The sequence below is a fragment of the Vanessa atalanta genome, chromosome 15 (assembly GCF_905147765.1).
Source record: "Vanessa atalanta chromosome 15, ilVanAtal1.2, whole genome shotgun sequence".
In the NCBI taxonomy this organism is placed as follows: Eukaryota; Metazoa; Arthropoda; class Insecta; order Lepidoptera; family Nymphalidae; genus Vanessa; species Vanessa atalanta.
This window is the reverse complement of record NC_061885.1, coordinates 6,598,882-6,626,632: the sequence shown is the minus strand read 5'-3', so window position 1 is coordinate 6,626,632 and position 27,751 is coordinate 6,598,882. Positions and strand designations below refer to the sequence as shown.

The 27,751-nt window shown below is 36.4% G+C and overlaps 2 protein-coding genes, 1 long non-coding RNA gene and 1 other non-coding gene across 4 annotated transcripts; 1 reads left to right on the top strand and 3 right to left on the bottom strand.

Annotated features, from left to right (window-relative positions):
- Nucleotides 1-4,579: 4,579 nt before the first annotated feature.
- Nucleotides 4,580-8,999, bottom strand: LOC125069358. Its single transcript, XR_007119833.1, has 12 exons — nt 8,726-8,999; nt 8,398-8,523; nt 8,025-8,093; nt 7,585-7,658; nt 7,221-7,325; nt 6,941-6,986; nt 6,653-6,714; nt 6,295-6,335; nt 5,959-5,987; nt 5,741-5,784; nt 5,317-5,361; nt 4,580-4,775 (listed from the first exon to the last, which is right to left on the bottom strand). It is a non-coding gene; the product is annotated as an uncharacterized LOC125069358 (long non-coding RNA).
- Nucleotides 6,053-6,119, bottom strand: LOC125069618. Its single transcript, XR_007119846.1, has one exon. It is a non-coding gene; the product is annotated as a small nucleolar RNA SNORD31 (small nucleolar RNA).
- Nucleotides 9,000-9,728: 729 nt separating the features above from the next.
- Nucleotides 9,729-10,621, bottom strand: LOC125069357 (60S ribosomal protein L14). The gene is made up of 2 exons (XM_047678832.1): nt 10,522-10,621; nt 9,729-10,307 (listed from the first exon to the last, which is right to left on the bottom strand). Exon 2 carries the CDS (start codon nt 10,299-10,301, stop codon nt 9,801-9,803), a length of 501 nt encoding a protein of 166 aa, XP_047534788.1. The 5' UTR covers nt 10,302-10,307; nt 10,522-10,621; the 3' UTR covers nt 9,729-9,800.
- A 501-nt stretch (nt 10,622-11,122) lies between these two features.
- On the top strand, nt 11,123-26,214 carry LOC125069543 (intraflagellar transport protein 172 homolog). Its single transcript, XM_047679063.1, has 35 exons — nt 11,123-11,205; nt 11,362-11,533; nt 12,050-12,242; nt 13,049-13,238; nt 14,124-14,258; nt 14,494-14,681; nt 15,355-15,494; nt 15,578-15,654; nt 15,865-15,981; nt 16,176-16,311; nt 16,422-16,552; nt 16,645-16,733; nt 16,804-16,934; nt 17,663-17,790; nt 17,979-18,084; nt 18,196-18,417; nt 18,495-18,667; nt 18,735-18,851; nt 19,501-19,671; nt 19,751-19,819; nt 20,145-20,390; nt 20,464-20,605; nt 20,877-21,084; nt 21,599-21,815; nt 21,925-22,048; nt 22,151-22,262; nt 22,329-22,496; nt 22,590-22,672; nt 22,764-22,942; nt 23,128-23,367; nt 23,827-23,923; nt 24,741-24,878; nt 25,409-25,527; nt 25,801-25,912; nt 26,090-26,214. The coding sequence occupies exons 1-35, from the start codon at nt 11,167-11,169 to the stop codon at nt 26,212-26,214; spliced, it is 5,034 nt and encodes a 1,677-aa protein (XP_047535019.1). The 5' UTR covers nt 11,123-11,166.
- The last annotated feature ends 1,537 nt before the right edge of the window (nt 26,215-27,751 follow it).

The window sequence follows — 27,751 nt, the reverse complement described above, 5'->3', positions numbered from 1 at the left end:
ATAGGTTTTCCAATATTGGACAGTCCAGACCACCATTAGCTACCTTGTGTAGGATACACAAGTCTGTTATAATTCGACGGTCCTTAAGACTTTTTAAATTATATTTTTGAAGTCTTTCTTCATAAGTGGGTAATTTACGTCGAAGACCCTGTTTGCCACTTAGTATTCTGAGAAATCGCCGCTGGATAGACTCAATGCGATCTATATGGGTATGGTATATTGGTGACCATATTGTAGAGCAATATTCCAAAATGCTTCGAACTAAAGATGTGTACAGAATAATCCAAGACTTCGAGTTTCTAAAGGGCTGAGCGGTGCGAATAATAAAGCCTAATAATCTATTTGCTTTACTTGTGATGTTGTCATAATGGTTTTTGAAAGATAAAGTAGAATCAAATAATATACCCAAGTCACGAATTGTATTTACTTTAGAGACTGCAATATTTTTAATTGTATAATTGTATGTAATAAAATTTTTGTTCTTTGTAAAAGAAATTGCGAAGCATTTTTCATTATTTAATTTCATTAAATTATCGTTACACCAACTCTGAATAATGTCGAGGTCCTGTTGAAGCATTACACAGTCAGAATAATTTAATATACGACGAAAGATTTTTATATCATCAGCATAAGCTAGGCATTCGCTCTTTATTAATGGAAAAAGATCATTGATAAAAATTAAAAATAATAAGGGCCCAAGATTTGAACCTTGAGGAACACCTGAAGTGGCTAAGATAGGAGTAGACTCATATCCATGTAAAGCAACCAATTGAGAACGATTGGACAGATAGGAGCAAAGCCAACGATAGAGACTACCATGTATACCCATATGGCTGGCCTTTTGCAATAAAATATTATGATCGACTCGATCAAAAGCTTTAGAAAAATCTATATATATTGAGTCAACCTGTTGTCTCTTGTTAAATGATTCGAATAGATAATTTGAATATACTAGCAAGTTTGTATTTGTTGAGCGACCAGATATAAAACCGTGTTGATTAATATTAAGGTTTTGTTTAACATGGTTGTAAATATAATCATAGATCATACTTTCGAATATTTTTGCAAAACAGTTAAGAATACTTATAGGGCGATAGTTTTTAACGTCATTCTTATCACCTGTCTTAAATATGGGAGTAATTTTAGCAACTTTCCATAAAGAAGGAAATACTCCATATAATAAAGACTTATTATAAATGATCGATAAAGGCTTGACTAAAGCTGTGGAACATTTATTTATAAAGACAGGTGGAATTCCATCAAGACCTGCTCCTTTAGTAATATCCACAGATTTAAGTCTAGATAGTATCGAATCTTCGCAAAATTGAATTTTGCTGATTGATGCATTATGTACAATAAAATTTGGCGTATAATTGTTTGGTTTTACTTTATCATAGACGCTCGAGAAGTAATAGGCGAAAAGATTAACTATATCACCTCCGGTGTCCGCAGTTCGATTATTAAAATACATATGATTTGGAATGTTATTAGTGACGCGTTTATTCTTTGTGTATCGCCAAAAAGCTTTTATATTTGAAACTAGATCGCACTCAACAGTACATATATATGTTTTGAAACATATATCTATTTGAAGCTTAGCGCGCTTCCTTAAGAGAGCAAATGTGTCGTAATCACGAGGATTATTGTATATTTTAAATCTTAAATGGTATTTTTCTTTATTCTTAATCAACCTGATTAGGTCTTTAGAGAACCATTGAGGATAGTTTTTCTTTCTCTGCTTAGATTTAGGTGTGTATTTTTCAATAATGGTATATAAGGTATTATAAAATAATTGGACGAATCCTTCACAGTCAAGAACCGTAGAGTGATATTCCCAATCGAATTGTTTTAGTTCTTTTATACAATTTTCATAATCACATTTATAAAAACAAAATTTACCTAAGGGAATTTTATCAATCAGCATTGAAGTTTTATCGCAGAAAAAATTGAGTTCTAGAGCAGGATGGTGAGAATCCAGTCTACTAAGTGGCATAGATTTTGAAAGCTTGAAATTATCACGATGGTCTGTCAGAACAAGATCAAGAATTTTACCATTAAGATTTGTTATCATATTAAGTTGTCGTAGCGCAGTCATGTGTAGAAGATCATAGAAAATTTTTGATTTGTCACAAGTAAAATTTTGAGGACAGCCTGAAGCCTCGTTCCAGATAAGGTCTGGAAAATTAAAGTCTCCTAATATGCATGTAATGCAATTAGGGGACATACTCATAATGTGTTTACATTTATTTATAAATTCATTAAAAACATTGAAAGGTATATAATTTGGAATATAAACAGTACATAAATTTAGAATATAACGGTTATTTATTTTAATTTGTACCCATAGATCTTCTAGTAGTTCAGAATTCCAATCATTCCTAATATTTAAAATTAGCTTTCTAGAGACAGCCATTAGCACACCACCTCCATGACATTTATTAAAACGTTTAAGAAAACGATTATCACGATCCCTGCGAATTACCTGATACCTGTCATCAAAAAATTCGGTTGATAAAATGGAATTATCAAGCCAGGTTTCACTAAAGCCAAGTATATTATAATTTTGACATAAAATAGCATTATGTATATCAACAGATTTACTTTTCATGCCTCGAATATTTTGGTAATAAATACTAAAAGCCATTTTGAAACAAAAAATGATAAAAAAAAAAAAAAACACTTCAACATAATAAATAGAAAAAAAAAAACCATAATCAGTGAAGTGAATCAAGGCTGGTCTTATTCTTAATATGGATGAAAGGAGAATTAATATCTTTTCTAACGTAAATGCGACTATTTCGTACCCATGTAAACCTATATGAGAGTTCTTTGGCTTTCTTCCGTGTAGCAGCATGCAAAAATTTGTTGGCAGGGGAAAGATGTTCCGATACATACACAGGTTTCTTATCTCCGGACATTCCTAATAACGATGTATTAAGCTTGTTGTCAGGATTGGACTTATTATAACGATAAACTGCTGAGTAAAATTCATCGCGACGCCTGACATTTTTAAATTTAACGATAATAGAGCGTGGTTGCTTATTTTCTTTATTTAGCTTAGCCACTCTAGTGCAGTTTATGATATCGTCATCAGTCAATTTATGGCCGATGACATTAGCACACTGGTGTATTATGTTTGGAATGTTTTCCTTGTGATGTTCCGGTATGCCATTAAACTCCAAGTTGTCTTGGCGAAGGTGCTGTTCGATGGTATTAATACGATCAGATAGGTCAGACACGGTCATATGGAGTTGATTATTTTCATTTTGAAGAAGCTTATTATTATTGGTGAGCTCCTGAATTTTTAATTTCATATCATCATGCTCCTCACTGAGAAAAGCCACAGACTTGCATAATTCGTGAACATCGTTTGATAGGTCGGATAACTCAGTTTTTAGTACCTTAGATAGCATACTAGGTAATTCGATTTTAATTGCTGTGAGAACTCTTTCGCAGATCGTTGAGATTAGGTTCTCATCACCACTAATTTTAGGAGGAGTTAAATTCATAGTAGGTTCGCTATACACTTCGTACTGTGGGGAATGTGTGGAATCCTTTGTATTAACTAGAGCCGATTTTCGAGTTTCGGCATCATATAAGATACTTGTTTTTATAGTTCGAGCTGGAATATTGGTATTATCAAGTTTCGGCTGTTTGTTTATACATACTTGACATTTCCAAATATGTTTTACATCTTTGGCCAAAGGATTATTAAATCTTTTTTCCGAGTAATTAGCACACAGTAAGTCATATATCTGGTGACATTGAGAGCATTTGAGATATTTGTTGTTTTCAATTTTCTTCAAGCAACCAGCACACTTTAGTCTTTCAGTTGACATATCTAATTATTAATTGAAATTGCTTGTGTAGTGATGCTAAATAATTTCAAAATAGATGTGGAGAAGAAAAAAAAAAAAAAATGTAAAAAAAAAAAAAAAAAAAGAAAAATAAATCTATTTGACTCTAGGCTTGATCCTGCGACTTCTGATTGCATGCAGCGCCGCGGACTGCACCTAAACCGCAAGGCCACTGTCGCTTGTAATACTTTGTTGAATTTTGCAGTCGCAATCAGTTGAGCTTCAGTCGCTTAATGAGGTTGATGACCGCTCGTCCTCCAGTGTAATTACAGAGGCCAAAGTTCACTCACAATCCACAAGTTAATTCACAATAACGAATATTTTTCAAATGTTTATTTGCTTCTATTTTAATAACTGTCCACAAAGTACAATAACTATTTACACAAATGTTTTGCACTTATAACACTGAACAAAATGATATAATTTTTTACTCAATGTGATAACTTTTAAACACTAATTGAGAATTTTAACAACGGAGCAAAATAAGTACGTCTAGTTGCATTGCGATGCGTGCAATTCTATGATTGCAATTCTATTCACATATTTTCTTGTAATACTTTCACCCAGTTTAGATATAATTTTTTTAGTAGCTACTAAAAACGCGAAATTTAATTACGATTTTTTTCTGTGGTCCTCTAAGACGCCATTTAATAGATCAACGAATAGTACATTATTATTCTTAAAACTAACATTATAGGTAAATAATACAACATATGTTTTATTTTTATTTTATTAACAATTTATATTTTATACCTTCATACAAATACGCCACTTGCTTATTAAATCCAATTATTCGAAATACTTTTATTTCATCTTCTTTTTCATTAGATGTAGATCTTTATTTCACCAGCAAGATTTTTCTGATTTCAAATTGGCTGCGGTGAATAGATAAATTTCTATTCGATTAGTATAGTATATCTGCAAGCAAAATACAATACTAAATGTATCCCAATGTAACATGATAAATATGTTAATACAATTTTTAATATAATCAGAATTAATAATTCTTCAAAAAAAATCTAGATATATGCTTGTCAAAATAAAATCATCATATTAAAGTACTTAAGACAATTATTACAATACTGGAAAGATATATAATTTTTATTAAGTTTTTTTTTTATTTATTCATGGCTAATGACGATTATGTCACTTTCAACAAAAATTGTTTTTAAAGAATAATTTTTTTGCAACCAAAATTTTATAAAATGACTCCGTTTCTGACTTGTTTCTTAATAAAAACCCATCTCTCTCTCTCTACTCTAGTAGCATAATAAGAAGCTGGTTTTTATAGTATTGAACTGCTATGTTAATGTATTGTACAATTTTATCTAATAGTGACAATTTATCTGGGAAATTCAGAAACCAGGTGGAAGATAACAAGTGAACTGCAGATATAAAAAAAAAAACATTTTCTTTCCAGTTGTGTTTATATGTTATAAAAAATTTGAAGTTTACTTACATCTTTTTGATTGTCTGTTTTGTGGTCTGCAATTAGTGATAGTATCTGATAAAAGAAATTATATTCATAGTTAGATTATCCACTGGTATAGAAGCTTTATATGTTTCAATTATAAGTCGTTCAGAAGTTACCATACCATATTTTCCCCATGATTGAGTGAGACAGGGATAACTTAGTATTTCATCATAAAAATATTTAAAATTATTATTTATATAAAAAAAAGAGTGTAGCCAGAAACACAGTATAAAACCATGTTCATACACGATACAAAATTTATTCATTCTACTGTATGTATAAAAAGTTAAAGAGATTTTCACATTTGGTTAAAATAAGAACTTAGGTACTGTTAACCAATACAATTATAAATTTATAATCATGTAATATTTATTCATAACAATCATAACTTAATCCCTGTGATACTTACATAAAATAGAAGGGTTTTCATTCTTCAATATTTATTAGATATTTCTGCAACAAGAAGAATATTTTATTAGTAAAGAAACTACTAATGTTTGTATATTTTTTTTAGTTTTCAATATCAGAATAATCGCTCAACATTTTACTTCAGACTGGGGCGATATAAAAATCATCATAACATTTAAGTGAAAACGTAATAACATTATATTAAAATAAAATACTTACATTGGTATGTGCAAAAGTAATCTAAAAACCTAAAAAAAAAAAAAATTGTGTCAAATATGTTTGGTAATAATATACTCATATATGAAACATTATTTATAGTTCAGAACAAATCAATCATCAGTTGATCAGATAGGGGCGATACAAAAGTCATCATATGAAATATATTTTTTAAAAATTAATAAATTCATATTTTTTTTCCATAAAGTAAACTACACATTACTACCATAGTATATATAAAGAGAAAAATTTAAGTTATGTATGATATATTATGTACATATTATTATTTATGTTGCTAATATAAAACACAAAAAAGCAACTTGATTATGGTTAACTCACCTATTCTCATTCTTATCTTGATAATAAAGTCCTCTAAAAATCTGTAATAAAACAATGAGACATAAATGTATCTGACAATGATGATAATTATTATATTCCAGTATTAAATTTTTTTCAGTTGTTACCATACCATATTTTCCCCATGATTGAGTGAGACAGGGATAACGATAATTCATCATAAAATATAAGTTTTTAATATGTACCAAAGTAAGTTAGTAAAAGTTATAAATTGATACACCTACAATAAGTTAAAGTAATACTTTGATATTTAACATTTAGTGATATTGTAAATAGATTATTTTTAAATGTTGCATAGTAAATTATAATAATTAAAAAAAAAAATTACATTTAAACTTACCTCATAAATAATATATATAAGAGCAGTTTTGATTTTCCAGTGCAAGTAATTTTACTTGGAACCTGAAAAAAAAAACAAGACAATAACAGGATGCTCTAAATGTTTTTTTTTTTTCTAAATAGTAATAAGTGAATCAGTATGTTATTGTATCATCAAAAATATTATGATATATGCTTGTATTACCATCATTTAAGTGTATTTACAATCTAAATTCTAATTTATTTTATACTAATGATCAATAGTAAAAGTATAATTCTAAGACTGACAAATGATAATAAATATACTTACATGGCAGAGGAAGTGGGGTGTTATTACTATGAAATGTCATGTAATTCTGAAACAATAAAAAAAATGGATATAAAGTATAAACAGCATACCATATTGGCCAAATTTTTGATTAATTATAATCAGAGAAATCGATCAACAGATTTTATTCAGACTGGGGCGATATAATAATCATCATATTATTTTACAAACTTATAATAAAAAAAGTAGTAAAGATTTTACAATTAATTAAATTTTGTACAACTGTATTTTTTAGTAAAGACAGTAATTCAGAAATACTTACATATCTTTGGATGGTATTAATAATTCTATTCTCTAGCAAGTTTATGTATTTCTTATATTCAGTCCTAAGATTTGCCTTTTTTTTTCTTCACATTTCATTTGTCTTCTGTAAAAAAAATTATAATGTTGTAATTCCAGAATTTTGTATCTGTAGTATATGATTAGATTTAAAAGAATCAGAACAAATCAATCATCAGTTGATCAGATAGGGGCGATACAAAAGTCATCATGAAATAAGGATAATTTATGTCTATACCAGACTTTCTATAACCAACTCATAAAATGTTACTACAACTGTTAAAAACTATTTGTTATACTATTCATTGAATTTTTATTTTATGCAAATGAAGAAAAGAGATTTTTACCTTGTATAGTTTTATTTTTGTAACTTTTTTATGTAAAATCCACTGCTTCATTTATATTACTTCAAAAAGATTATCTGAAAAGATAAAAATGACATTCTTTTTATTCTATATTACTAAATAAATTATTCACATTTACAACTATTTTTTATTTGTCACAGTCAATCCCTTGGATGTTTAGTTTAGGTTAAACCAAAAATCCTACACAGAGTGTAATAATGTTCCTATCCAGAGTCAAGCATGCCAGTTTAAATCTGTACATGCATCGGCTTTGGTAGGGTAATAAGAGTTCAAATAAGTTAATAAAAAACAATAGTATTTTAACTTCTATATCATAACTACAAGATAATAGAATTTGTACTTAAGATTAGCACAAATGTATTGCATACTAATTGATAAAAAATTAGATGTTACATTTTTCTATATTAAATAAGTAATCTTACCTTTTTGTTTTGTTGTTTTTATACAATTATATTTTATGTATGAATTTGGCTTAATATATGATGACATATCTGAAAACAAAACAACAGACATTAAATAATGTTTTTAATTTCAAATTAACAAATTTACATTTAAATTTATTTCAGTTCTGATCAATCATCAGACTTCAGACAGGGGCGATACATTTATTCATCATTATATTTACTAGTTTTGTTGTATCATTTACATACAACAGGAAACTTGTCCTGTTTCCAAATCAAATATACATAATATATATTTTTTTTAAATATTTCATATCATTAATAAAATGTGAAGGTAAGAGGATAACATATTTTATAATTGAATTAGCAAGGAATACAAAAATAAAATTCTTACCATTTTTTTTCAATTTTACAGCATCTTTGGACTGCTTGGTACATGAAACACATTATTTCGTCGTAAGTTGTTTGATTTTTTTTTATGTCCATTTTCTGGAATGTTCCTTTTTTTGAATGGAAAAAGCTGTAACAAAAGTAATTTTATTTACACAATGTATTTTTATATTTCATTTTAATTTTATTGACATTTTTAGTTCAGTTGTTACCATACCAAATTTTCCCCATGGCTAAGTAAGACAGGGATAACTAAGATATTCATCATTTAAATTTTTAGTGATTATTGCTTGTATAGATAGACTTTATAATCAAGGATTCTGCATACTTACCAATATACCTTCTTTGAGTGTATCATTTTTTGTTACTCATTATATATCCAATATAAGTCAGGTTTCAATATAAATCTGCAATGAGAATGTAAGGTTCAGTTATAAATAGAACTGAAGTAAATATGTCTTTTTGATATTTAGCTAATTAAGATGTTGCACTCAACCCTTGGATACACAGCTATTGAAACTGAATATCTTACACGGAGTGCATTATACTGTTCCTATCCAGAGTCAAGCGTATCAGGTTTTGTCTGGCTACACATCGGCTTTGGTAGGGTAATATTATTTTAATATCTATTGAATTCATTAAATGAAAATGAAAGGCTGCAGAAAATGAATATTTGAAATTCATTGTGATCTCTTTGAATTGTTAAAATAAAATTGTACTTACATATTTACATCGTCGGCTTACTCGCGATGATTCCTCGAACAGCAGCTAAAAAAATATTATTATAATATAATAGAAGTATTTAGTAAGCGAGACTCTTATTATTTATAATTAGTGTTCAGGATATCGGTAAAATTGAAATCATTTAGATCATACGAACGAGACATTATTATTCATCATATTTTTGGAAATGAAGTACTGATGCATTAAATGGCTTTACTATTAAATAAAGAAAACTTACATGATCACATGTGGTCAAGGCGCGTGGATGAGGTATCTATATATAAAAAAAGTTTATATTAAATAAAATACCACTCGTGAATAGAATCTAAATTTTGTTTTTATTTATCAGTTTATTTGGTATGTTTAAAATCATAAAAGTTCATACGAACGAGACTATTTATTAATTGTTCATCATTTAGGAATAAATAAATTAAAAAAAAGTTAGAAATACTACAAAACTAACCTTCAACTTGTCAGTGTCTAGACTTCACGTAATTACCTGAAAAATAAAACAAATTAAATAAAGAAAAATTACTTTGCTCTAAAATAGCTACAGAACTCACCTTAGGCCAAAATAAAGGTATTATATGGGAACATTTAACAATAGATCAATTTTAGCTTAAAGTAATCCTTTATTTGATTTGTCCTATAAATTACACTTTTGTTTCAGACACAAAACAAGAATTACTTCTTCGCTGGTTTGGCTGCGGGTGCCTTCTTCGTGCGTTGCTTCTTGGCTGGTGTTTTGGGAACTTTCTTCTTTCCAAATTTGCCTCCTCGCGCAGCTTTAACTTTAAGGCTTTTGAACACAGCCGTCCTGGCTCGGTTTCTCTTGACCCGTGCTGATGTTAACTTAAACCTGTCGTAATCAGTCATTTCAGCGCGTTTCTCCTTATTAGCCAGATTCTTAGACCATTGGCTTTCAGCCCATTTTTCATTAAGCTTAGCATCAGTCCAAGCTTTCCTTACAACACGTGTTGGTGCTGTGAATGGATAGCTAAGGCGGAATTTTGTAAGGTGCAGTTGGTTGAGACGAATTTGCTGTCGTGGAACACCGCTGCCGGGACCATCGACGAGTGCTCGTGTTTGATCAATGACATCCACAACACTCACCAACTTTCCTTTAAGGGGTCCGTCGGCTACCAGGGCAACACGCCCTGGTTCTACGTAGCGTTCGAAAGGCATGACGTCCTGAAAGACGAGGAATTCTTTAGAAGTGTGGCTTGTTGTTTGTGATGCCGCGATAATACATTATGTTAAATTTATATTGATGATTGTAAGTAAATAATATTCGAAATATAGGTTAACACTAACACTACACTATATTAGAAACGTATAAATCGAAATATATTCTAAAAATTTTATTTATATAGGTAGATTTTAGTGGATTTTAAATTTTTCTAACCTTACAACGTCTTTACAAACACGAAACACTTGAAAGAAAGACTTATGCCACAGACTCTACAAGTATACAGAATGTCAACTATAACATGCGTTTAAATGAGTATATTAATAGTCTGTGTCAAATTATCCAAATCCATAGAGTATAGCTACAAAGGACAAAATAATATTATTAAAACTAATATTTATGTATATATTTATGTAATTATATTTTTTATAATATTGTTTGTTGGTATTTATAGTGTGTATGTAACTTAAATTAATTTATTTATAGTGCCCTCACTTCATATTTTTTTCAATTGCTCCTCTGCCCAAAGAGATCGGTTTTTACACTTAACCGTCTGTTGCACCCGTGATTAATTATATTTTTTTATTGGAGTACAAAAGTCAATAAATAAATATAAAACTATCGGTTATAAATTACTTTATTTAACTTATCTGTATCAGTATAAAATATCATATTATATCATCACAATTAATTATAACACCACAGATTAAAGTAAAATATAAAGAATATAAGTTAGAGCGGTTAAATTTGATTGTTGGTTAGGTTAGTTGCCTAGTAACGCTTTCTTTCAATTTAATTACGAAATGATACTAGAAAATTTGCTTCACCATAAAACGTTTTAAGTAATCGTAATAATTAATTATGCGTCTAAAATATTTAAAGACAATTTTGGAAGGCCAGGTAGAGAGTATAAGAAAGAAATATGAGTTGTTATATTAATATATTAAAAATTATTCTTAAAATGCAATACATGCATAAAGTAGTATTAATTTTTAGAAAATTAAATACCTATATGTTTATGTATACAAAATGTTTTAATATTTGTCCAATGAACAGGATAGCGACAGTCCTGTAGCTGATATAAGCTGGTCACCAAATAATGTAAAGTTAGCTGTAGCGACTGCTGAGAGAATTGTGCTGCTATTTGATCGTGATGGTGTGCGGCGCGATAAGTTTAGCACCAAGCCGTCTGATCCATCTGCGGGCAAGAAGTCTTACGTTATAACAAGTTTGTTATCTTGCCTTCTTAATTTATGTTTTAATAAATAATTTACTTAGAGCAATTTTTGCTATTTGTGAATTTGAATTCAGAATATTTTTTTTTTATGAATATTTGGATGTTAACCAGAAGATTTAAATTGCACGGCTTCAAATCTGATTAAGGGCTTATGATTTACCAAGTTTGATTTGCGTGTATATTTCATATCATCTTCTGAAGTGAAGTAACACATCGAGATTAAACCAATATGTGTCTGATAAAATGTGTATCCACCAATAGGCATTGAGACATAGTGGTCGTTTAAGCTGGAATCGTTCTACTTAAGCGGAGAAGCCGCCTGGCGCCTTCACCCAGCCGTGGAACGTTACGGGCGGGCGTTTATTTTTATATTTTTTACACGTTCGGTGCGAAATAACTTGGAAAAAATGCTAAAAGAGATATTTCATAAACAAAAACATTTAAAAAGCGTTTGTTTGTCTTTAGTTCGATAATTTTTTTTAATTTTTTTAAAATTTTTGTTTTAAGGTTTGGCATTTAGTGAAAATTCGGAATTGCTGGGCGTAGCGCAAAGCGATAACATGGTATTCGTGTATCGAGTAGGCGCAGATTGGAGCGGTAAGAAGGTGATATGCAACAAGTTTCCTCTAACGGGCGCGCCGTTGCGTCTGCTGCCTGCCGAAAATGGCTTCTATACTGGAACAAGCGATGGGAAAATCAGGTGATGTTTAAATAACTCACTGCTGATAAATAGTTGATGTATAAATAGTTTATTAGGTGGTAGGGTTTTGTGAAAGCCCGTCTGGGTAGGTACCACACACTCATAAGATATTCTACCGCCAAACAACAGTACTCAGTATTGTTGTGATTCGGTTTGAAGGATGAGTGAGCCTGTGTAACTACAGGCACAAGGGACATACCAAGGTTTGTGGCGCATTGGCGATATAAGGAATGGTTAATATTTCTACCGCGCCATTGTCTATAGGCGGTGGTGACAACTTACCATCATGTGGCCTGTATGCTGGTCCGCCAACCTCATCATCCTCCTGCCCTTATACCACACTCCACATATTTTTATACTTACTAATATTATTAATTCGAAAGTAACTCTGTCTATCTTTGGTCTGTTGCATGGCAAAACTAAAACGAATTTGATGAAATTAAATCGAATTAGTATGAAGCAAACATAACTCAAAGGAAGAACAGGCAATTTTTTATGCCTATCACCTGACAACTAACCTCTAAATCGCGAGCAAAACCGCGGGCGACAACTAGTAGTCGCCTAGGTTAATTAGCAAGTTCTAGTTTTAGTATATACGCTAAAGCGAATCGTTTTATGATCGAACGTTTTTTATCTTTCAAGAATACAAGACGTATTAAGAAAAGTTTATTAAGATTAAGTTTCGCTTTAGTTTAATACCTTTTCTAGCTATGTATCTTAATGTGTCCTTCAATACTAACTTTCTACGTAGACCTTTATTGTACAAAAAGGTTGAATAAGGTTACTAGTGTAGGGGTGTGTAATAGATTGTTAGATTGCAAGAGTAACAAGAGCTCGAGTCTGTGGTCGGCGGGCGCGTGCTGCGTGTCGCTGGCGCGCGGCGGCGGCGAGGCGGCGCTGGCGTCCGGGCACGTGGACGGCACGCTGTACCTCAACGGCCGCCTGCTGCTGCGATACGCTCTCCCGCCCACCGCGCTCGTCTTGTTGCCGCCTTACGTGAGTGACAATCTATATTGAAGTCAAATAAAACATAATCAAAATCTTCAAATTGACTTATTTTAGCGCGGGAATACTATAGGCTCAATTTACCTGTCGATATAAGTGGGAGAAGTTCGAGATCGTCATACCGTAAATTATGAGTCACATGGTGGCGCACGTTGCAGATATACAGGTTGTCCCAAAAATCAACTTCAAGCCGGCAATGGGCGATAGGCCAATTGATGGGGGTTATCAGACAAATAAGAATAAAAATATTTATAAATAATTAAAAAAAATATTGGCTTTTTAAAAACATCGAAAATTTGTCATCATTGACATATAGTCTGCCGTGTCTCTTGTACTATGTATTTGTTTTAAAAATATTGTAAAATGTATGTACAAACTTTTTGATTAAATTTATAGTTTAATTTAAAAAGCACAAACGTCACTAAACGTTTGGCCAGTGTATTTACAATAAGAGCGATTTCAGCGTGCCTATTGTTTGTTCGGTATCAACTTTTTTAAATTTCAATTTTAAATCTCATGCTCAGCGGTGAAGAAAAACATCGTTAGAAATAAAACTAGTTTTTTTAACGGATTTAATCGCGTATATTAATTATTTTAACATCCCGACGTTTCGAGCACTTTGCAGTGTTCGTGGTCACGGGCAGACTGACTGACTGACGCGATTAAATCCGTTAAAAAAACTAGTTTTATTTCAATGTGTAATAATCGCGAAAATCTAAGACAACAACATCGTTAGAATCTGCACGTGTCACGAATTAGTTCCATAAACGTCTCTTCAAATGGAGAGGAGGCCTTAGCCAATCAGTTAGTCATTTACATATATGACGTTACTTAACATTGAGTTTTACTGCCAATTAATGTAATTGTAATATTTAGATGATAGTGGGTTCTTGCGACGGACGTATATCGGTGTACGAAGCTCAGCGTGGGGCTCTACTACGAAATCTGGAGCCTTCCTTGCCGCCTGACAGACGTGATATCATATCGGCTACTCTTAGTCCTTCCGGTCAGGTGAGAGAGTATTACGATACAGTTAGTATAAATAAACTCTATTAGCGCTCTGGATAGATGCAATATGTCTGTATGAAAAAAAAAACATATAATTATTTTTATTAGGACATAATTTTAGATCTATCGTTACAGAATTGTCATTTGAATAGTTTTGTATAACTTAAATATCATAATTTTATACTTCTACGTAGATTAGACGCGGGGTCGTTATTATAGCAGTAGCTCATGATCGCAGACGATAGCGTTCGGCGTGTTCGACGGCTGCCTCGTGGGCGAGGTGAAGGAGTCCGGGGCGCTCGAGGTGTCCGCGCTGCCGATACCGAAGCTGTACGCGGCGCGCGCGCTGGCGTGGAGCGGCGACGGCACGCAGCTGGCCGTGGCGTCGCAGACCGGCGCCGTGCTGCAGTTCGAAGCTGTTCTCAAGTAGCTGTCGCTGTCTTTTTTAAGTGGTTTATGTCTATGCAAATACTATAAATACACCCATTTTGTTACTCCGTGATATCAAAAAAACCCATATCAAAGTCACTATCACAGTAGGTATGCCGTTGAAACGATTATAGTAAAATAGTAGCAAACAACACACGATACATTGTTTTAGCAGTCATAGCGGTGGCATTTGATGGAGCACTTTGCATTCATCCGACAAAAATGCTTCGGTATCAACTGTGTATGTTAAAACATAAATGGCTGATATCTCAGTGCTTCCCTAGGACCCGTGTTTTTATCGAAAGTATTTTACCACCGACGGTGTGGCGTAATCAGCTTATTAAATAATATAAATATAAGGTATTTACTTTTTGCTGCCCTGTGGATGCTATCTGCTAGAAAAAAAATAAAATAAATAATGAGTCAAATAATTGTAAAGAAATTTCAATGACGTGTTCTCATTTGCATATATGTATATACCAAGAACCTCCACAATCATCATTATCTTATACTTGTACGACATACTTGACTTAACAGATTTATTAAAATTATGATACTATTCTATGGGATAAACAGTTATGTTGCAAATATTATCAAACTTTTAACATAATTTACATGAAGGCTATTAGAATGTATTTTGTGTCGAATGTTACGAGTGTGTTGCACGCAGACGCTGGGTATGGCGCGACACGGTGGAAGTGCGACACGTAAGCCCGCGACAGCTGCTGCTCACGCGACTCGCCAAAGACGCGCCACCACTCACCGTCACTACTAAGCTCGCTGCGGATATATTTAACGTGCGATTCATCGGTAATTTATATTTGAATAGTTTTCTGTTTTATAATGTAAACACCTCATGATAATAGTTTTTTATTTTTGTTTAATATGTGTAGGTAATGACTGGTACGCAGTATGCAGGACGAGCTGTAGTTTGATACTTTGCGACATAGCGCGTGGCTTGACCAGTGAGGTCAGTTTTTTTTTTTATTTCAATGAGTCACAATTTCAATAGCATTGCTTGAAGTGAGACGAGTCATCTCTTTGAGTGGAAAAATATAAGGTCTGTGTCAAGGAAAAGTATAAGGAAATGTGGATATGCATTTCTTCCTCAGGATGTGATTAGTTTAAAGAAAAATTGTCATAAGCCCACTAGCCGCAGTTTAGTTAGTCGCACGCGCAGGTGGCGTGGAGCGGGGCGGGCGAGCGCGTGTACGCGGCGGTGGGCGGCGCGTGCCTGCTGCAGCGCGCCGGCGAGCTCAGCGTGCTGGAGTACGGCCTCGACCGCGTGCTGCACACGGTGAGGGACACTGACACTTTTGTTGTTTTAATCCTTAGTATTTAATAATTCAGAACTCTTCTGTTCTACCCACTATTGAGTCAGTAAGAATCGGACATTCTGAATTTTATGTCTATCATGATTTTGTTAAGATGTAGTGGATATAGTTGGATGTCTTATTATTTGGTATATATATAGTTTATTACGGACATTAGGTGCGCACCGAACGGGTGAATCCCCATGTGCTGAGCGTTCGCATCAACGAAGGACAGAAAGAAGAAGGCCGCGATCGCAAACATCTCGCTTATCTGCTCGACCGACAGACGATAGCTGTCGTCGATCTTGTATCAGGTCACTTTTATCATCATATTTTCATTGGAATATTTTTATACCGATAGAAGCTCTCTGTCTGTTTGCAGTAAGCCGATGTAAAAAAATGTTTTCGTTGTTGTTGTTTTTAGGAGTACAGTTAGGTCAGTGGTGGCACGAAGCTCGCGTGGACTGGCTCGAGCTGAACGAGAGTGGACATTTATTACTCCTTCGAGACACGAGGAGACGACTTGCATTATTACGTTTGGATACCGGCGAGAAGGTATATTCAGAATTATTTGAATATTTAAAAAAAGATAAATCTTACATTAGCAACTTTCGATTCACGGGACTAAACAATGTACAATCTTCTAGGAAATTATAGCGAGTGGCGTGAGTTTCGTTCAGTGGATAGAAAATAGCGATGCCGTCGTGGCGCAAACACCGACGCATCTACTCATTTGGTATGGTTATTGTATTGAGAAGTAGCCGTACGGCGAAGGAGTCGGTCAGCTCACGTGGCGCCCCGTGCAGGTACAGCGCGTGGGAGCCGCAGTGCGTGGAGATGTCGGAGTGCGGCGCGGGGGCAGTGCGCGTGCAGGCGCGCGCCGTGCTGCTGCGGGGCGGCGCCCGCCTCGCGCTCGACGAGCATCGACTGGAGTTCAGTACGTGTCGCGTGCGGTATCCGCGCTGACCGACGCCAATGTTGGATATTGAGATGTAGTTTTTTGACTCTCCCCACGCAATGCTTTTGTTTTCCGTGATGAGTGTGACGGTTATGGCAACTACTTAGAGATAAACAATTAAAAATTAAAATTTAAGGTACGGGTAGATTTCGTAGTGATAATGAGGTTCCATTGATGAAGCTTTTAAAAGAAACGAAGAACGAGTTTACTATGCAAATAGGGAGTAAATGTGGGTAACTGACTTGGTCGAAACCATAACGATTACATTTTGTTCACTTTTCTAAATCACTTGGTTTGTCCACAGATTTAATAAATCTTGGGATCTCTTTGAGTAAAAATTTCATATAAATATTTTGTTCATTTTTCATTTCTTACGTTGCATTCTTCATTCTGCGTTTCGAGAAGCTTGGAACAGCATTTTTAAATAAATGTTCACCCGATAGCAGTCCTGCAGTTTTTAAATAACTAAAAAACACTTGTTAGCTTTTTAACAGTACAGTAATCAGAAGCGTCGCTTATAAAGATAAAATTCTGCGAGGTAATGTTGGTAAGGATAGTGTTTTTTACTATAATTTTGTGTAAATTTAATGCCTTTTTCTTAAATACATCTCTGAATGAAGATCTGGCACTTAAGTAATAATTAGTCATGGCATTTTTTTATTTCTTGATATAACAGTAAAATTATGGTTTTTTACTTGATTTCTTAGATACTGCACTTCGAAATGGAGACCTCGAGGGTTGTGCGCAGTATCTTGATAGTGTGGGTGGCTCAGCAGATGTAGCGCAATTGTGGCGCCAGCTAGCAGAGCAAGCTCTAAAGAATGAAAATGTACCAGTACGAAACGTCGTTCCTAAATTTTATATTTTTATGCATAATGCAAAATTGCCCATATGCATAATGCAAAAATGAACCATTTTGTTCATTTTTACATGAAGCATATGAGGGTTAAAATGGTCGCGTAACGGGAATACGTAGAATTACCAATAATTGTTTATTATTAAATGAAATTTTTGGATACACAGTTGGCTGCTAAATGCTATAGAGAAGTCGGTGATGAAGCTCGAACTTACTATTTAGATAAGACCGTGGAATTAGCGGTCGCCGAAGGAGACGGAGACGTAATGACAGGTATTTGTTGTATTTATTTAATTTGACGAAGTTGTCCTATATATAATACGTTTCTGTAAGCGTGAAAATGGTTAATAAAGGAAATAATTGTATATTTAAAAATAATTACAGGTTTTAATAGTCCAATAGTCAGAGCTCGTCTCGCGATATTTGCGGGTGACCTAGCGACCGCAGAGGAATGTTACGTGAAAAGAGCCAACCGACCCGAAATGGCTATCAGTATGTACAAGCAGTTCAATCGGTGGACCGACGCCATCGCCCTCGCGGAGAAGACCGACAGAGACACCGCCAAGACTCTGAAACAACAGTACATGGATTACTTGACTTCCACCGGTAAGAGTCTAAGGCGGCCTATCGGAATCTGGTTTCGTCATTCGAGGCCCTTTTAAAGAAATGCTCCCCCCACCCAGGGCGCTACGGCGAGGCGGGCGCGGCGCTGGCGGCCCGCGGCGACACAGGCGGCGCGGTGCGGCTGTGGCTGCGCGGCGGTCGCGCCCGGCGCGCCGCGGCCGCGCTGCTGCAGCACCCCGCGCTGCTGCACGACGACGAGCTGCTGCACGCCGTGCTCGATCGACTCGTGCAGGTCGGACGCGAGATCGATGGGTTTTCCATCCGTCTCGCTGGACTCCGATTTTATAATGTTATTGTAGGAGGAGTGGTGGGAAGTGGCCGGCGAGATTTCGGAGCGCATGGGCGATGCCGGGACAGCCGTCGAGTACTATGCGAGGGGCAATAATTATGGGAGGGCGGTTCAGCTTGCACGTGAGGTGAATATAATCTTTTGATGTAGCCCGTTCGTGTATACTTTGCCCAGCCTACATCGATTTTTTTCTAACCATAAAAGCCATATAAACAGCATTAGACATCGAATTTTATTTTATTTACTTTATTATAATTATACCTATTTTGGTCGAGACCTTGAATGGTCTATAATAGACCATTCAAGCTCATTCTTCATTATGGATTTGGGAAAAAATTGCGTTTTGAACGTTGACGAATCTGGTAACGGAACATTGGAAGTAATATTAAAGTGGATATAAGTATTGAAATAAAACTAGTTTTTTAACGGATTTAATCGCGTATATTAATTATTTTATTTTAACATCCCGACGTTTCGAGCTCTTTGCAGTGTTCGTGGTCACGGGCAGTCTGCCCGTGACCACGAACACTGCAATAACACTGCAAGTGTAATAATCGCGAAAATCTAAGACAACATTATGGATATAAGTAGTTTACTGGTACTGGTTTAGTAGTGTTGTCTTATGAATAAAGATATATTAGTCAAAAACGGTTAGTAGTGCACAGTATTGCTGATATATTAGCAAACGAAATAGATAAGTCAGGGTTAATTGGATAGTGGAAGCGTTCCATGAAGTCGGGCGACATTACATATAATCCTGATGATAATATTTGCAGGCGTGCCCCGGTGAAGTGACTCGCCTAGAAGGAGAATGGGGTGCATGGTTAGTGGCCTCTAGACAGGCGGGTGCTGCCGTGCCTCATCTAATTGAAGCTGGACACACGGTAGACGCACTAACGGCAGCGATTAAAGCCCATCATTACAAGAAGGCGTTGCAGATTGTGCAGGTGAATATAAATTAAACTGTTCCTTGTAAATCATCTTCAAAATTTTATTACGCAAATATATATTTTTTTTAATTTGAAGGTCATTGATGATAAAGAAGCTATACGAGATCAATGTGAGCAATTGGGAAACCATTTTATATCTACACAAGTAAGTTATTTTTCTTTATAGCTATTAATAATTACTTGATTTTTCTTCCATAAAACTTTTTTTTTTATAATATAGGTACGCGGCCAAATGGGCCACCTGCTGTAAGTGGTCATCAGTGCTCATAGACATATGCCGTAAGAAATATCAACAATCTCTTACATAGCATCATAATTATGATCAGTGGTCCATGTACCTAGCTCACTATTACTGTTTGATGGTACCTATCAATACGGCTTTGCACAAAGGTCTAACACCAAGTCAACTTATGAAGTCCAATCATAATTAAATTAAATATCAAATAAACAATCATATTTATTATAATTAGGAATGGGAAACTGCCGAACGTGTGCTAATATCGTGCGGTATGGCGGAACGCTGCGTGCGCGCGTATAACGCAGCGGGTAAAATAGCCGATGGACTACGCTTGGCCGCTGCACATTTGACCGAAGAGGAAACAAAGGATATATTCATACCACTGGCGGAAAAATCACGCCAAGAGGGACAGCTGAGGAAAGCGGAACAGATTTATATCGGGCTCGGAGATCCCGACGAAGCCATATCCATGTATAAGGTGAGAGACACGCATTATTTAAAATATGATTCATGGTTATTCGACGAAAATCCACCCCAAATAACATAAACAGGAAGCATCGCAATACGAGGCCATGTTGCGCCTGGTGGGCGCCCACCGCCCCGCGCTGCTGGAGGCCACGCGCCGCCACGTGGCGCAGGCGCTGCACGCCGCCGGCGACCTGCGCGCCGCCGAGAACTACTACGTGCAGGCAGGTCGGTCGTAGTCTGCTTGTAGGTAGCGAGAAGGTTTCGCCGTAAGTGCACGGGCACATGAGTCTCTAGAGGTAAATTTAATGCAAAAGTCTTTACATGTAGGCGTACAAGTAATTCATTGAATTTGTATTCTGTAACTTAAATAGAGATGATATAATCGTCCCATCTCCCGATTTTGCGGTACCCGTTCGAAGCGACGATACGTTTGGACACGTTTCGTTAAGGTCACGCATACAGTAATAGTAATAACAATGAACCGTGGGCCGGCCAGGCGACTGGAAGAGCGCCATCCAGATGTACCGCTCGAGCGGGCAGTGGGAGAGCGCGGAGCGGGTGTCGCGCGCGCACGCGCCGAGCGGCGTGCAGCAGCAGGTGTCGCTGCAGTGGGCCGCCACGCTGGCGCCGGCCGCCGCCGCGCGCCTGCTGGCCGCGCGCGGGCTGGCGGCGCTGGGCGCGCGCTGGGCGCTGCAGGCGCACAGGCGAGCTGCCCGCACACTTACATTTATAACATTTCGTATTCGATTTTGTGAGTCAGAACGGAATGGAAGAGAATGGATTATGGAAGTTTTTGTTTCAAAAATATTTTCGAGTATTGTTTTGAATATTATGGATAGCTAGAGTTTTCTTGATAGGTATCTCTGGTTTGGAAATCTTAACACAAAGACCAAAGAAAAATCGGGGATCAAATTATGTTTGTCAAATTTCATAATTGTTTACAATTATCGATATTAAAAATAGCTGACGGTTTATAATAATGTGTGCTAATTCACTAACCTTATAATTTACCTTTTAAACACAAACTCATTTTATGTTTATTTTTTATTTAGTAGAAGTTTGAACATATACTGGGATTCTTATGTAAAATCAAATACGATCGTTCTAGATTGCTCTACTAAAGAGTCTAAAGAGTTACCATCTATCACTTTATTTATATTATGTAAACGAGTATCTATATTATTTTATATTAATTATAATTCGATTGCATTTATTCAGATGGGACATTGCTATGGAATTGAGCGATCTAGGAGGTGGAATCACAAAACGCGAAGTAGCTAGGCACGAGGCTGCAGCTTTAGCCGAGGAAAAGCCCGAAGAAGCTGAAGCGGCGTTCCTCCGCGCTGCTGCCGCAGACGACGCGGTACGCATGTGGCTGTCGAAGGCGCATCATCAACGAGCGTTAGCTTTGGCTGAGCAGCACGCGCCGCACATGGTTAGTCTTCTACAATAAAGTGAAAAAAGTAGAAATTAAATCGCAAATAATATTTTTTAAAGATCACCTTTTACTACCCATTATAACAGTAGATGATTTGATATGACAGGTAGAAGAAGTTTTAGTGGAAGGAGCTCGAGCGGCTGCCGAGAGGGGTGACCTCGCACAGTTCGAGGCTTTGATGATTCGCGCCAACAGACCGAGGGAAGTCGTGCAGCACTACAAAGACCTCGGTCAGTCATAATCTGGTTTTTATTTGATTACATATGGAAGATCCATTCCACTGTTACGATATTGATTGTATGTGTGGCTTATTAATAAGTGTATGTGTACAGAGCTGTGGGAGGAGGCGGGACGCGTATCTCGCGAGTATTTGCCGGACAGCGCCGAGCCCGTGCCGTCCGCCGTGCCGCCGCTGCTGCAGCGCGCCGCCCACCACGCCGACAGGTGAGAGTGCAGTCCGCTGGCAGAGGCCGACAGCGGCAGCACGCTATCGCTCGGGTATGTCCACAGGGGCGAGTGGTGGGAGGCGGTGGAGCTGCTGCTGAACGCGAGCGCGGCGGGCGCGACGGGCGGCGCGCTGCGTCTGGCGGAGCGCGCGGCGCTGCGGGCGGCGCGGCTGGCGCGCGACCGCCTGCGCGGCGCCCCGCGCCGGGACGCGGCCCGCCTGCTTGCCGACGCGTATGTTGCTTAGTTTATCATTTTTGACGTTTCATGTACCTTTGTCCGTGTAAAGTTTGATGATTACATTTACATATTATATATAAACTACAGATTTACCGCAATCGGACAAAGTGATGTCGGTGAACAACTTCGAGTGGCTCTGCTAGAAGGCGTCGATGATGACACGCCAGCGGGTAACTTTAGTCTTCTGCTTACAAGTATAAAATCATATAAATTTGTAATACTTAAATATTCATTATAATGATCTGCGTTAAGGTGCGTCAGCCGATTATGAAGAAGAAGAACTCAAACACGAGACAGTGATGGAAGAAGCTGACGTCGAATCGTCAGCATTAGAAAAGTTGGCTCGTGCGGGCCACTGGCAGCGATGTTTAGCACATGCGGGGGCGAAGGCTCCCCACTACGCGTTGCGATACGCCGCCAACCTATTTAAGACACATTCAGTATGTGACCTATTGTTAAAAGAAAAGTTTACAAGGTGTATTCTGTGTGCTTATATATTTTATATAAAAATGTTTATATTGTTGGATTAATTAAAGCAATAGTCGCTTGTTCATGTTGCAAACGTAGTTCGAAGATCACGTTTTTAGTTTGATGCTCGAGTACACAAACGTTTCATACTTTACAGCGTACGGAGGGTATCGATATCGAAAGTGAAGAGGTACCTGAGGTGTTGTCTCAAGTAATCGATACCCTTCGTCAGTATCTCACCGATGACGTCACCGTATCCAGTGCAGATGTTCCGTTAGCTAAGGCTGTCTGTAGCGAGATCCTCGTGAGGATGTCGACAGCTCCGAAGGCATTCACTGTCATGAATGACGCTGTAGCGGTGATGGTTGCCGCTGGAGCGGATGACAGAGCGTTACAGGTCAATTTTGAATAGTTACTTATTTATATACATCTGGATGGCGCTCTTCCAGTCGCCTGGCCGGACCACGGTTCATTATTATTTATGGAATTTATATATACTATGTATAATTGGGAATGTAATCTTGTAGATTAAATTAATATGTTAAAGTTGACAAAGGCAAAAATGCCGATCCGGGTATAATATATAATGTATTATTAGTATGAAGTATGCTTAAGTACTTTTGTAATCTTGTGTATTCCGCCAACCCGCATTGGAGCAGCGTGGTGGAATATGCTCCAAACCTTCTCCTCAAAGGGAGAGGAGGCCTTTAGCCCAGCAGTGGGAAAATTTGCAGGCTGCTAATGCTAATAGTCTCTACACCCTAGGAGATAGGGACACGGGAACACTATTTTGTGGAACAGAGTTCGTCTTGATCGTGTTGAATAAAATGGTAATTTAGTAATGTCGTTACACCAGGCTCTCATATTGCTGATGGGTCTACACGTGCCTCAAATAGCATCTAAAGTTGCTCGAGCATTACCACGCTATACGGATATCATAGTCGCTGATGTTGGTGAGTATTATATTGCTTAATCAAATTGTTGTCTACCGTACGTATGAACACATGGAAAAAGGTTAGACGCATAGTACATGCGGATAGATCGCTGGCCAGTCGTCGATTGAATTAAAACCTTTATTATTATCTCATTATTAATTAATATATAATGGAGGTAAAGCCTTAAATATGTATTTAGAGTCGGACTCGTCCATAAAGGGTTCCGTAGCAGCAAGTAACAAGGTTTATGTTTACGAAATTCAATTTTTTATTTTTATATTTGAGTTGATTGAATGAACGGTAAATCGCGGTTTACGATTTATGACGTATTTAAAAAAAACTACTTACTAGATTTCGTTCAAACCAGTTTTCGGAGGAAATTTGCATGTTAATGTACATCATATTTTTTTTTAGTTTTATCATTCCCTTATTTTCGAAGTTACAGGGGGGGAACACATTTTACCACTTTGGAAGTGTCTCTCGCGCAAACTTTTCAGTTAAGAAAAATTGGTATTAGAAACCTCTATACCATTTTTGAAGACCTATCCATAGATACCCCTCACGAATGGGTTTTATGAAAAAATATTTTTTGAGTTTAATTTCTAAGTATAACCCCCAAAATTTGTGTTTTTTTTTTTGTGTGTGAAAATCTTAATGCGGTTCTCAGAATACATCTACTAACCAAGCTTTAACAGTAGGTATAGTTCTTATAATTTCGGAAAAAAGTGGCTGTGACATACGGACGGACAGACAGACATGACAAATCTATACGTGTTCCGTTTTTTGCCATTTGGCCACGGAACCCTAAAAATAATGTTTATAATTGTCTACCCAGCCTTTTATTTGTGCGGCTCGACGGTCCGCTCGGAAGAGGACGGCGCGCGAGAGGCCTTCGTGATGCTTAACCACTGCCTCGACCTAGTGGAGGCGGCTGATGACGACTCCGCGCATCTCATCGACTACACGGACTTTGGTAAAGTATCGATCTATACGAGATCCAGTGGCAGAATAAATGAAATGATTTGAATTAATCAATTACTAATTTGAAAGTGATTTCAATTGGCCGAGTCCTATGTTTAATGAAACTTTGCTATCTTTCAACTTTCAATAAAAAAAATTACAATATTATTCTACAATCGATGGTTGACTAAAACTCCCTCAGCTCTGAGTCCGATGATTTATGTAACGTAACGAAGAATAACGAGCAGTATTTTAGTTAGCTTGACGAAAACATGGAAACATCATAATGTTAGCTATTATAGGCTTTATATATATTACCAATACATACTTCAGATTAATCACGCTTAATGAAAAGTGCACGAGTACCTCAATAATATTAGAATTAATAATGTTCACGAAAACCTGGAAAACGCCGGAAGAATATTTCAAGGCTAAAAGCTTGATATAAGCTTGGGGTATGAGGCAACAAACCGGTTAATGCGTATGAGCGTCAGTCGGCCGAGGGTGCGGGTGTAGTGGGTGTAACCGCGCGCGTGTGTCCAGAGTGCACGGACTGGTCGCGCTCGCCGCTGCTGCTGGAGAGCGCGTGCGTGCGCGGCGCCGCGCTGGCCGCGCTGCGCGACTGGCTGCTCGCCGTGTCCATGGACCAGCAGGTGGACCAGGTACGCCCTCGCTCGATATTATTCCTATTGGAGTGATTTTCTCTCTGGCAGGACGATGGATGGCTGCTGTTGTCGCTCACAGTTTGGTGCTTATGTGCGAATACATATTTGTATGTTTTCAAGTATAATTAGTATATTGCGTATTCTCGTATATGTCAACTCCACTTTTTTGTGCTATATTTTTATTTGCATTCTTGATTTCATCTGACCTTTTTAACAATCCCACTCCACCCTCGAATCCATTCTTCATATGAATTTTTATGTCTTATTTAGACGCTTCCAACGGACGGTCGCGGCAAGTACAGCTCGTACGTGGCAGAGGACGAGCCGTGCTGCGTCCTCACGGGATACCCTCTCTCGACCCGACTGGTCACCTTCACTAATGGTACGTTCATTGGAAGCTCACTCGGAGGTACGGCATTGTACACGCCCGTCCTAGCGAGTATCTCCGTGGTTCTATTAGATTTTTTGATATCGCCACCAAAACGTCGATGATTTAATGTACGACTCGACGACCGACGACGAGTGGTCACAAACATGGCGGGCGGCGTGTGTCCGGCAGGTCGGTGCGCCAACCGCGAGGGCTGGGCGCGCGTGCGGGCGGCGGCGCGCGAGGCGGGCGCGGCGGCGGCCGTGCTGCGCGCGCTGGCGCTGAGCTGCGGGCCGCCCGACGCCGCGCACGTGTAGCTGGGTTGCCTGCTATCCGACCTCGTTACTGTTTCATTTTTCACTGATTATTTCATGCGATTCAAAAATTTACAATGCATGTAATTTATATATTTTCATATTTGTTGGTAGGGCTTTGTGCGAGCCCGACTTGGTGGGAACCACCCATTCGTCGGGTATACCGCCGAACAGCAATACTTGACATATTGGTGTTTCAGTTTGAAGAGTGAGTTAGCCAGTGTGACTGCAGGCACGAGTGACATAACATCTTAACTCCTAAGGTTGGTGCCACATTGGTGTGATGTATTTACCATCAGGTGGCCGATTTGCTAACCTAACCTAATACATAAAAAAGCAGTCAGATGCGTGAGTAAGTCGGAGAAAGTAATAATAATAAATATCATAAGAAACGAACTATTGTATATTTAATATTTCAATTGAACACTGTACACTGAGCGTAAATGAGATAATTTTTTTAAAATAAATCAGCTACGTTAATATCAAAACTTCTTTTTGCCAATATATGTTTTAATTGTATGAATTCGCAGCAATTTTTTGGAAAAAAAAACTTCCTTAGATGAAAAAAGCTGATGCAATCAATAAGGTATTAACAAAGTATCGAAAAGATCAGTAAAATTATTTGAAAATATATATATTTTATTTTATTGTAAAGAAAGAAAAAATGAGACTAAATTTTTTTATTTATAATCATAAATAATTGTTCATGATAATAAATAAAAAAAAATAGTCAAACAAAAAAAAATTATAACAATGTTTATTTTAGCTTTATTCATATAATAAGGTATAGTTATGTATTTAAAAAACAGTTATCTCTAACAAGCTAACACGTAAGCTAACATGTAAGCTTTGATGTTAATATTTTTCTCATTTCGTCTTCTTGTCACAAATTTTAATTCATTAATTTTAGCTATTAAAACTAAACAAAATAAATATTTTACTTTTTTCCAACACATTTGTTTAACTCATCAATAATAATAAAAAAATATTCGATAACAATTGCAAGTGTGTGTGTGTTTTGTCCGGAGCTTGTTGCTTTTTCTTAAGAGTTCTTCAATTTGGTTAAATCAATGCTATACTTATTATTTGAAAAAATATATGTATTATGTTGACGTATCTGTGTTACTATTGTATGTTCCGTTGTTTACTATTGGAATAAATATAAAATTATATAAATGATTTTTTTTTTTGTGCCATGTCAAGTTTTAGTTTGACAATTGGAGATAGAGTAACAGCTGCAACTGATACAATTCCGAATTAGGAATCATAAATTTCCATCTTTAATAACTTATGCAATAAATGTTATTAAATGTATAGCGATTATATGTGGACAAAATAACTGGCAGCATGGTTTCCTTAAGTTAAGCGGGATAAGATAATTTTTTTATAAATAATTTTTGCTATTTCAACTGGTTGTTAATAATAATTATTAATTTACATTACATACATTTTACTTAGTTTAGTATAAGATATTCAATATTAAGAAAGATGATAAGCTGAAGGAGGTCTACAGTCTTTTAAATTTTTATTCTTTAACTTT

Excerpts from the sequence above, each read along its gene's own strand:
- LOC125069357 (XM_047678832.1), bottom strand. The coding sequence starts at position 10,301 with ATGCCTTTCGAACGCTACGTAGAACCAGGGCGTGTTGCCCTGGTAGCC.
- LOC125069543 (XM_047679063.1), top strand. The coding sequence starts at position 11,167 with ATGCGTCTAAAATATTTAAAGACAATTTTGGAAGGCCAG. Across the intron at positions 11,534-12,049 it reads GAAGTCTTACGTTATAACAA|GTTTGGCATTTAGTGAAAAT; the intron begins GTTTGTTATCTT and ends TTTTGTTTTAAG. Across the intron at positions 17,791-17,978 it reads TAAAGAATGAAAATGTACCA|TTGGCTGCTAAATGCTATAG; the intron begins GTACGAAACGTC and ends TTGGATACACAG.